The sequence below is a fragment of the Gopherus flavomarginatus genome, chromosome 4, assembly GCF_025201925.1.
Source record: "Gopherus flavomarginatus isolate rGopFla2 chromosome 4, rGopFla2.mat.asm, whole genome shotgun sequence".
Taxonomy (NCBI): domain Eukaryota; kingdom Metazoa; phylum Chordata; order Testudines; family Testudinidae; genus Gopherus; species Gopherus flavomarginatus.
The window spans coordinates 60,767,811-60,779,542 of NC_066620.1; the positions used below are offsets into that span (position 1 = coordinate 60,767,811).

Consider the following 11,732-nt stretch of genomic DNA (forward strand, 5'->3'; position numbering starts at 1 on the left):
GGGGGTGAGGAAAGGTGGATCCAGATGCTGGTTTTGCACCGCGGGGGAAGCTGGATCCAGCGGCTGGCTTTGCAGCCCTGCCTGCAGCGCTCATTGGCACCCTTTCAGCCAAGGGACTCTTCCTAGAGCAGGATCAGGGAGAAAAAGTTTGTATTTGTTGCCTTCACTCCCGTGCAAGGCATCGATCTCGCTGGTTTACCAGCGTTCCCCCGAACTCCGCCGCGACATTGCTTTGTTGAGGGTTGGCTGCAAGAGGGGTCCACCGTACCACAGGGCGGATTTCCCCCCTCACCCTCTCAGGGCTCAGACCCTAACCCTGATCTGCCCCCGCCCAGGAGCTGGCCACGCGTAAAATCCCTCCGCACGCTCTGGGGCGGCGCTGCCCCTTCCGCTGGAAACAGGCGCGCTCCGCGCTGTGTTTACACAAGCCCTTCCCAGCCGGACGAGTCAACGCAGCTGCCTGGCGGGAGGCAGGAGGGCCGCAGCAATACGTGCGGAGGGAGGGCGGGGCGAGAGAGCTCAGAACATGGGTCACCCTTGCCAGCTCTCCCCTCATCACTGCGGGCTCCCGTGCCCCGAGCAGCGAGCCGGAGAGCAGGGCCCACAGGGCTGCAGCCGAGTCCCCGCGAGGAGCGACCCGACCCCAGCAGGAGGGAGCCAAGCAGAACAGGCTGCGCCGGTCCCCGCCTCTTCTGCCCCTAACAGCTGAGCATCAACGCGTGTTTCTCTCCTCGTTCCCCGCCAAGTGGCAGCTCTGCCAAAAGCGTTACTCCCTTCCCCGCAAGAGCCTGCCGCCGAGTGGGCCCACCCCTTCCAGTAATGCCTGGGAGGGGCGCAGGCTGGTGGCTGGGCAGGGAGGCGCAGCGCACGCAGCGATCACTCCCTCCGCTCCCGCGGCTTCCAGTAAAGCGGCTGCTGGATAACCCCAGCGTCTAGAGCATCATGGAATCTGTGCTCTTTGCTGATGCAACCTACAAGCCTTTGCGTTAGCAGCTGCAGCCCGGCACGGAGCGTAGCTGTGGTGATGACAGCTCCCAGGGAGGGAGCTGCAGGCAAGAGAGGCATGAACAAAGATCAACTCCAGTGCTCCAGCTGAGTAATTACGGGGGGGAGGGGTGAAGTCCCTGTAGGGGGTCCGTGCGCAGGGGGGCAATTTCCCCCTAGGAAATGTCTTTGAAACGACAGATCATCTGGAGAATTCCACAAGAAAAATGTTTGGTCTCTAGGAGGCTTTTGATGAACCTGGGTGAAAAAAGATCTCCAGTGGGAGATATTATTGAGTAACCAGAAAAGGGGGATCCATTTGGCGTTTTTGTGGGCCTCTTTCTTGCATAAACTGAGCACCAAGGACATGTCTCCCTTCAGTTCAAGCATTCATCATAGGCTCCTTAAACGTGCAAACCAACGCACACACCCAGTGAGGTTGAGCACATCAAGGAAATAAATCACAAGTGTATGAACAACTCAGGACAAAGGTTACATTTAAGGGACACCACCCAGCAACACTGTACTGCTGGTACAAAAATCAGACATTTATTATGTCCTCCTTTGCATGATTTCCTTGTAACTCTGTTTTTTCTCTGATCAAATGTTTTCAGTCTCCCATTATCAAAACAGAGGGTGTGGAACAATAACAAGAAATGACAGATGCCCTTAAAATGTAAGAAAGATGGTCAACGTAACCCCAAGTCTGAGTAAAATATATAGATACATAATCAGTATTCCTTGTCCTTTCAATTGAGAAGAGAGAGAGCACATCTAGAAGTCTAATAATGAGCACACAATGAGTTTCAGCCACTTGTTCTTCAGCAGCTGCTGATGAAACAAATGCATGGAATCCCAGTGGTCTTCACTGTGTATCAGAGATGAGGCAAGGAAGTGGAGGGCAGACCAGGGTGAAGCCCTACAATGCAACCTCCCATAAGTACATACCACAATAGGACAGAACTCCTCCAGCAATTGCATCAGTCAATGCCTTTTGAGACTCTTTAGTTTAATGGAGATTCTGTGACTTTGTGCTCTGATGGATGAGAACACTGTTGTCTAGTGGTTTGAGCAGGTGACTAGGAGTCTGGCACTTACTTGGTGTATGACTTTGGGCAAGTCACTTAACTTACTTCTCTATGTCTCGAGTTGCCCATCTGTGAAATGGATGTACCAATACTATTGCACAGAGATGGAATGTGGCTTAATTAATTTCTGTAAAGTGCTATGAGCTAAAAGGAGCTGCATCACACATCTCTGTTTCTAAATATGTTAATATCACTGTTTGAATGAACTGCATTGCACACCAGCAATTACAGTGTTCACCCCGGTAGAACAACAGCCATTCGTTGTGTGCCAGACTCTGCAAGTACAGGTCATCACAGCACATGGTGTGTCTGAATAGGAACCTGCAAATCAGCATTTCCCTTCATAGCTTTGATAGTAAATATAGAAATACTTGTGACCCTATTATCTTTAGATATGACTAAATCTCATAGTTTCCTGCATGTGACATGTTGTATTGAATACTTTGGTTTCTGCAATGGAGGGACTTTTTCCTAAAGCTTTCTAAACAAATAGCCACTAAAGCCTTGAAGAAGTGGTAATGGGTGGAAAATGGAAAAAATTTAAATTTCAAATGACTAGTACTGTGAAAGGTGTTGGGATTGACAGTCTAAGGAGCCTTCCTGCCCCCCACTCCAGTCTGTCCAAATTGCTGCAGCTAAAGTGGTCATCTCCTGCTGCACCAACCTTGTTACCCCCAATTCCTTTTCCAAGCTCTGCACAGCTTTGCTCATCCTGCTTTCCTCCCCCAGCCCTCCCAAGCTGTGCACTCTCCCCAAACCTCTCTCCTTAATGATCCTTTTATTTCCTTCCCCTGCTCTCAGCTTTGTGTCTTTTCTCTCCCTGCTCTTGAAATAGTCTCTGCCTTTGTGCCAAGAGCTTTCTGTCTCCTCCTTCAAATCTCACTCTTTAAAACCCACTCTTTCCCCCTTCCTCTCACTAACCTTATGATACTGTGATGATGTATGGTATGAAAATTTAGACAGAGCTACGACTGTCTCCTTTAACCCTTCTGCCTCACCCTTTAAATCTGCTTGTCTGCCTGTGATCTTTTGGCACCATGGTCTGTAGTGTATTTGCCTGAATCTGACTGTAAAATTCTTTAGGGATCCATACACGCTATGGAGCTATATAAGTGATATGTAAACCTCTACCCCAATATAACGCTGTCTTCGGGAGCCAAAAAATCTTACTGCATTATAGGTGAAACCGCGTTATATTGAACTTGCTTTGATCCGCCGGAGTGTGCAGCTCCGCCCTCCCTGGAGCACTGCTTTACTGTGTTATAGCCAAATTCATGTTATATCGGGTCGTGTTATATCGGGCTAGAGGTGTACTAATAGTAGAGTTCTGTACGTAGCCAGAGGACACGTACACAACAGCGCACTCCTTCAAAGTACTCCCCCCCCCACCCCCAGGAGTGGGCGGGATGGCCTCTAATGGAGATAGAGGTTTGGTCTGCATGGCCCCTTCAGTCTTTGACTGAAAGAGATTGGTGTCAATTGTGATGATGATTTTTATGATGTGGACACAATTCCACTAGGAACTGGCCTGAGAACCACCAATTCATTTCATATAAGCGCCCGAACAACCATAAGATGGCAACTGTAAGTCACTATCAGCCTGGAGTAAACTTGGCAACTAAGGCCCAGTGAAGAGGACTAGAGCCCATTACTAACTCACTATGCCGTACAATTCCTTAGACTGCTTTTATATTCCTGATCATCCTGGAGTGAAATCTGTCAAGATCAGACCATGGCCAGGCATGTCAGACATTTTACTGAATAGATATGCTGACTCTTGGGGGGATTGTAGGATGAAAGATGAAGTCACCTAAAAGAGAAAAATAACATGTCCCGTTCAAGCAACTGGAAATACAGCCATCATATTAGGTTAGTGGTTGTTAAGATGTTGATGTTCAAAATGAAATGTCTATGTTTTCTTAGTCCTCTCCTAGAGGATGTATCCAGCACTTAGCACGTCTCTTTAGCTGCTAAGGAAGGTGGCATCTAAATTCAAACTATAAAATCCCAGGGTGCTCTTTTTGGAGATTACATATTTTTCTACAAACATCCATCTGAGAGTGGGGGGCTTTTCTTCACTTTGTCTTTACTTTCAAAAGGATGCACTAGAATAGAGAATTCTAGCTCATTTTTGGAAGTCTGAAAAGAGACAGCACATCAATTAAATAGTTTTTAGTGCAAAAACTCCTGCTGATATTGTTTGGTTTTTTGCACCTTCATTTTCCAGGCTATTGAAATTCTTGGTCCAAATTAGCTAGTCTGTTTCATGCCTTGTCTAACTTTAGAGGAGGTGGGGCTAATGCTATAAAAATAAACCAGTGCCTCCAATTTGCATTGCATTAGGAGTAAGTGATGGGGGGAGAATTGTTTTAATAGGCACTGTGAGACTGTGACGTCCTTTTCTCTTTTGAGTGTACGTCAGACAGATGAACTGCACATGCTTTATCTCCACCAGCAGAAAGAATTAGATCAAGATGTGAGAGGAATTAGCCTGCAGTTGTTATGAGATGATCAGAGAGAGATGCATTAAAATATTGAAATAAAAATAACTTCTGCAAAAGGTTCCTTTACTTTGGTCATCTCTCTTGCACTACTGAACTGTCTTCCATTGGGCTCTGATGGATCAGGTACTGGTTACTTCTGGACACAGGATCCCAGATTCCACGGACCAGTGCTCTGATCTAGGATGGAAAATCCCATATTCCTGAATGTTTCAAAAGTCCAGCTAGTGGTCTCCTTAGCATTTATCAGGGCCATTAAAGTCACAGATTATTATGGTAACTGATTAAACAGTAGAATTAAAATCATAACAACATATCGGGTATATTTTGGCCCTTCTGCTCCCTGCCACTTCTGTGAGGAGGGAAACCTGCATTCTTGGAGCCTGACTGGCGAGAAGGAGGAATGTCACCTGCATGACACATTGGCGGCCCTGCAGAAGATGCTGCACAATGCCCTGCAGGATGCCAGCTCTGCAGGTGGGGCTAGCAGACCTCTACTGGTTTCTCTCCTCACCTCAAACCAGGGGTGGGGGAAGGGGCAAGGCAGTTCCACTTATTGCAGATATAGCCTGTAGTAACTAATGCTGTCTCACCAAAGTTGGTTGCACAGCCAGCCACAGCAGCATGGCTGCCCCAGGATTGGTGCTGTTCATGGGTTGCAGGGGGCAGACAGCGGTTCAGAGGCAGTGCAGTTTCTTGTGGATCCTTCATGATCCACAGGTTTGTGGAGCCCCAGCAGCCACTGAGTTCCCCTTAAATATTGTCCTTTGAAAGAAGGAGGAAACACAGTACATTTAAATTTGTGGGGCCCACTCCTTTAACACAGGGACATCCCATGTCTTTGCAGGGGGAATGGGGTTTCTATACGAGCCTTGCAATGGAGCAGCTCAACCATTAATTGACTTAGTCATATAACAGCCCTGCAAGACAAGTAAGTAGATTTCCCATTTTACAGTAGAGCCACAAAAAAGTTTTCATCCAAAACTTTTTTTTTTCCCACCAGCAAAAAATGAAGATTCAGGTCAACAGAAACATTTAGCAAATTAGTGTCGATTTTGGCAAATTGTTTTGGTCAGAATGAAAACAAAAACTTGGAATTGTCAAAATGAATTGACACTATCAAAACAAAACATTTTGATTTTTCAGGCTAGATTCACAAGGGAATTTAGGCACATGCACAAAATGGGGGATGGTTGCCGCCCTTTCTCCTCCCATCACACCTACTAACTCGGTGGTGGAGTACTTACCTCACGTGGGAGATGCAGATTTGAATCCTTCTTCCGGAGCAGGGACTGTGAACCTAGGTCTCTCTCCCTGCTCACCACTGGGCTATAGGTTTTTCTGGCGTGGGTCTCAACCTCTCCTGTTGAAGCTGTTCCATTTTGTGTAAAGTATTTAAGCAGGCATTGGGCCAGAGAGCATATGAGAATGACTTGATAGTGGGGTGGTTATGGCACACCCTTCCTCATCCTCCCTGAAGGGGTGACATCTAGATTCAAGTGCCTGCACCAATGAATATTGAATTATTTATTCAATATGCAACAGGAGGGGGCAACCACTCCCAGAATACCCCCTAGTCTGGTGGTTAGGAGGACTCACCTGACAGGGGAAGATTTGGGTTATGTCCATGCTCCAGACCTGGGATCAAACTCAGATCTTCCACATCCCAGGTGAGTGCCCTAAGCACTAACTATTGGGCATAAAAGGGGCACCTCCTCCTCAGTTTTGTGACTCCAGACCAGGGCCACCCAGAGGATTCAGCGGGCCTGGGGTCTTTGGCGGTGGGATGCCCCCGCTTCGGCGGTAATTCAGCGGCGGGGGGTCCTTCTGCTCCAGGACCCGCCACCAAAGTGCCCCGAAGACAGCAGCAGGCGCCCCCCATCACCGAATTACCGCCAAAGACCCGGCCCTTTGGAAGCGGGTCCCGCTTTGGCAGTAATGGGGCGGAAAGACTCCCCGCTGCCAAAGACCCGGAGTGGAAGAAGCTCCGGGGGCCCGGGCCCAGCAAGAGTTTTCTGGGGCCCAAGGAGCGAGTGAAGGACCCAGCTCCAGGGCCCCTGAAAAACTCTCGTGGGGGCCCCTGTGGGGCCCGGGGCCTTGAGCAAATTGCCCCTCTTTCCCCCGCCTCTGGGCGGCCCTGCTCTAGCCCCTAAATTCCTTGGCTTTTATAACTTAAAATGTCCAGAACATAAGGTTTCATTTGACTCAAAATGAAATGTTTCCAACTGCTTTGATGTGCTAAAAATTCTGAAAAATTTCTGTTTCAGTTCAACCCCAACCAATTTTTTTTTCTTTTTCAGAACTACTAGTAAACAAAATAGTTATTCACCTGGCTGTATTTTACAGGCAGGAAAATTGAGGCAAAAGTGGTGAAGTGACTTGCCCAAGGTTAAATGGTGAGTCAGTCTCAGAAATAAATTTAGAACTTGGGTCTCCTGACTCCCAGTCTTGTGCTCTAATTCCCCCAGTGTGTGTACAGCATGTACTATGTTAAAGCTATACTTTACGCCAGACACAAACACTTTGTTTTAGAACAATGTTCTGACATGATCTGCAAACAATCTACCTTGGCCAGCCAAACCCATATTGGAACCCTGTCTGGCTACAACTTGCTTTAACCCATCTTTAAGCACAGGTTTTAAATTTGGTTAGCGTGCACGTAATTAGCTAACACTTGTAAATCCTTGGGTGCAAAGTGCTGTGAGAAACACAGAGCTCCAGTGATGGAGCTGCCCCAGTTTACATTCACTGAGGATCCAGCCCACCGTGAGTCTCAGGCCTGATTCTGTTCTCACTTACACCAGTTTTACATTGAATTCATTGGTGTCGTTCCTGGTTAATACTGGCATCATTGAGAGCAGAATCAGGCTCTCACCAGGGTCAGATCACACGTACAAAAGTAATTAGTGAATGATCCTTTCTATGAGAAAATAATCAGCCCTGTGTAGCTTTTTCTATCTGGCAATCAGTTCTTTGTAATAAATTGCTTGGTCAAAGTAACTCCAAACAAGTCTGTCTGACAGTGTCCCAGACACACATTCTTACCTGCACGCACTGCATTGTGAAATAACCTCTACAAAAACAAGAGATAACATGCATGCCTACCTAGTTTGTTCTTGCCTGAGCACTAGGCCAATTAAGACCAGCCCAGGTTCCAGGGCAGGAGAAGATCATTGTAAGGCAAATGAGGCTTGGTTCATTGTGTTCCAGGGCTTTTGCAGCAGCTTGGAAACTAGAGCAAAGAACTCGGAAAAGTTGTTTACATTTTCTTACAGGAATGGAACTTGAAGACTCTCAGGAACTGGCCAGACTGGGCCATGTGTAATTTACCCAAAGTCACACAGCAAGTCAGTGGCAGAATCTGGAACTGAATTCATGCTTCCTGACTCCTACTTGCCCCCTCCTGCTCTATGCATTAGACAATGCTGCCCTTTTAAAAACATAGTAATCAATTTTAGTTCCCCGTAGCAAGGAGGAATGGCAGCTACAGTCATTTTTTTAGACATGCTGGGAAAAAAACCTTCAGACATGACCTATAAAGAACCCTTTGTCTTAAAGGTGAACTACAAAGGGGATACAAAGTTACACACACACACACACACACACACACATTCCCACCCATCTCAACCACAGGCTGGGACACCTGCAGCTCAGGTTTCAGCACAGGGGTCAGCAACCTCTGGCACGCAGCTCACCAGGGTAAGCATCCTGGCGGGCCAGGCCAGTTTGTTTACCTGCCGCATGGGCAGGTTCGGCCAACTGCGGCTCCCACTGGCTGCAGTTCGCTGTCCCAGGCCAATGGGGGCAGCGGGAAGCCACAGCCAGCACATTTCTTGCCCGTGCTGCTTCCCGCCGCCCCCATTGGCCTGGGACGAAAAACCACAGCCAGTGGGAGCCATGGTCGGCCAAAGCTGCCGATGCGGCAGGTAAACAAACTGGCCTGGCCCACCAGGGTGCTTACCCTGAGACCCACGTGCCAGAGGTTGCTGACCTGTTTCAGCAAATGGTGACATCACAGGCCTCCAGAGCAGCTAAGTCAGGCCAGCCAGGATATTCCTTATGTTTTGAATGTGACAATGAAGTGATAAAAAAGAATTGGAGGACGGGGGCTGGGTAAATTTGTGACTTTATACTTCCCGGAGGAGCTCAGGAAAGGGCCCATATGGGGTTTTGTCACTTTACACTTCACCTTTCAGTAACTATTTAAAAGTCTCCCAGTACAACTATGTTTGACCTTTTGTCAAACCTCTGCTATGTGATCAATTTTTGCTGCTCCCTTGGGAGGTTAAGACAGTTTTCACTGGGTTTCTGCTATCATTCTAGGACTCTCAAATGCTCCAAACAAAGTGTTTTTATACATGCTGAAAGCTTGCTTTCCTGTTGTTTCTCTAAGCATTAAAGTACGAGTATTTTGGTGTTAACCTCTGGGAGTGCATTTTTCAGCAACCACATCATCGCCGATTCTTAGTTCTTTGTTAAGCACCCCCAATGTGTACAAGACAAAGAATGAAGACAGTCTTTGCCCCCAAAGAGTTTATGGGCGCAATCTTGCAAACACGTCTCACCAGGCATAAGGCTTATTCTGAGTGTGTGTAGTCAGATGGTAGAGCTCTTCTTCACTGATGATCCTACTGTCTTCAGTGGAGCTAACTATGCATAAGGTCCCAATCCCCCAAAGCACCTTAACTTTAAGGACAGAAGTAATTCCATTGAACTGATTTCACCTGATTTCAGTGAGTCTACTTGTGCTTAAGTGCATTGCTGAAGTAGGGCCTACGCGCCACCCAGGGTGATCTAGGACTCCACAATCCAGACCATCCACATCAATGGGACTGATCTCTGTAATAGTCACTGCTGGTCATATTTGCAGGATCCAGGCCATAGAAAGTTTCAATCCTCAAATATACTCCAACTCACTGTTTCCAAGAAGGAATGGAAACTGTTCCCTTAAAATACCCCCTGGCCAATGTAGAACTGGCATAATGGCCCTACTCCTGGCCCCCATTGTAAAGGGTGGATTGAGAGCTTGTTGAGATTGTGGCCACTACAGCTATCCTCTACTTTCCAGGGCTAATAGGCAGCCTTGGAAAACAGAGCCTAAGTTAGAGCAGCCCCAAGGTTGCTCTAACATACACCAGGAGTTGGGCAGGCCCTCTCATAGCCCCAGAAAATAGAGCTATACAAAAGTGGCTTAAAGTCACCTTTGCCACCCCCTCTCCCATCCCTGCGTTATGCACAGGAACAGAAACAGAGACTTGGGCCTAGGTTTCTCTCAGTATACAGTGAACATAAATTGTTTGATACAAACTTTCATCTCCCCTATTCACCCAACTTGTCCTGTTTTTCAGTGGGGAAGTCTCCTGTAAGAGAAGGGATCCACACTCCTTTCCCTTCAGACTGCTGTGTGAGTTTAGTGCTCAGTTAAACATCCATCTTGGCTCAGGAGAGCTGTTTTATGCCTTGAGGGAGCTGCTACAGTGTCTTGTGGAGCAGGCAGGTATTAGCCTGCACTCTCTCAGCAGGGTGCTTAGGTCACTAGCATCAGGTAGGGAAAAAATTTCAAAAGCACGTTCTGGATAGTGCAGAAAAATTTCAACCCACCCACCTCCCTTCCCCCAAAGCTATGAAGACCCAGGGCTTGGCTACACTCGAAACTCCAAAGAGCTGCTGTTTACAGCGCTGTAACTTGCTGCGCTCAGGGGGGTGTTTTTTCACAGCCCTGAGCGAGAAAGTTGCAGCGCTGTAAAGCACCACTGTAGCCAAGACCTCAGAAAGACTCTGAGGGTATGTCTACACTTACAGTTTTGCAGTGCTGGTAGTTACAGCTGTGTTAGTACAGCTGTATAGAGCCAGCGCTGCAGAGTGGCCACACTTACAGCTACCAGCGCTGCAGTGTGGCCACATTCACAGCACTTGCAGCGCTGTTTGGAGTGGTGCATTGTGGGCGGCTATCCCACAGAGCACCTCGTCCCATTTCGGCGCTGTGGCTTGTGGGAAGGGGAAGGAAGTGTGAGTGTCTTTCCGCTTCCTGTTCCAATGCCCCGTGGTGCTTTGGCTACACATTCCGAGCAGTGTGGCAGCATTGTGATTGTACAGCGCTTTTTCTGCGATTTTTGTTATAAATGGATCCTGAGCAGCTGACGACCTTATTGATGAATGTTGCCAGCACATCGCACTTGGCAGTGGAGCTATTCCTTCAGCTGCAAAGTGACAGTGACAGTGACAGTGACAGTGAGAGTGAGGAGTCAGACGATGATATTGAATCGCCTCACTGTGAAGACAGTACATTGCTTGTGGCAGTAACAGACGTGCTCAGCTCCGTGGACCGGCGTGTTTGGGCTCGGGAAACCAGCACTCAGTGGTGGGATCAAATCATCCTGCAAGCCTGGGATGACGAGCAGTGGCTGCAGAACTTTCGGATGAGAAAAGCCACTTTCATGGCACTGTGTGCTGAGCTCGCCCCTACCCTGCGGCGCAGGGACACGAGATTGAGAGCTGCCCTGCCTGTGGAGAAGCGGGTGGCTATTGCAATCTGGAAGCTGGCAACTCCAGACTGCTTCAGATCGGTGGCGAACCAGTTTGGAGTGGGAAAGTCCACCGTTGGAATGGTGCTGATGCAAGTTTGCAGGGCCATTAATCGCACCCTGCTAAGAAGAACCGTGACTCTTGGGAACGTGCAGGACATTGTGGATGGCTTTGCACAAATGGGGTTCCCTAACTGTGGAGGGGCAATAGATGGGACGCATATTCCTATTCTGTCACCACCCCACCTGGCATCAGAGTACGTTAATCGCAAGGGGTATTTCTCCGTGGTTCTGCAAGCGCTTGTGGATCACCGTGGGCGTTTCACTGACATTTTCTCAGGATGGCCTGGAAAGGTGCACGATGCACGCATCTTTAGGAACAGTTCCCTGTTCAGGAGGCTGAGGGCCGGGACTTTTTTCCCAGACCGCAAGATCACAGTAGGAGATGTCGAAATGCCCACTATGATCCTTGGAGACCCCGCTTACACCTTAATGCCCTGGCTCATGAAACCATATACAGGGAAGCTTGACAGGAGCAAGGACCGGTTCAACTACAGGCTGAGCCGGTGCAGAATGACTGTGGAGTGTGCTTTCGGCCGTTTGAAAGCACGCTGGTGCTGTCTTTATGGGAAGCT

At 48.2% G+C, this 11,732-nt stretch overlaps 1 protein-coding gene across 1 annotated transcript in view; it reads left to right on the forward strand.

Annotated features, from left to right (window-relative positions):
- The first annotated feature begins 10,641 nt into the window (after positions 1–10,641).
- The window catches only part of LOC127048722 (uncharacterized), a 94,779-nt gene continuing 93,688 nt past the window's right edge, over positions 10,642–11,732 (forward strand). Inside the window, exon 1 of the mRNA XM_050948591.1 lies at positions 10,642–11,663. Coding sequence (XP_050804548.1) covers positions 10,696–11,663 — 968 coding nt within the window. The 5' untranslated portion in view covers positions 10,642–10,695. The remainder of the gene's footprint in view (positions 11,664–11,732) is intronic.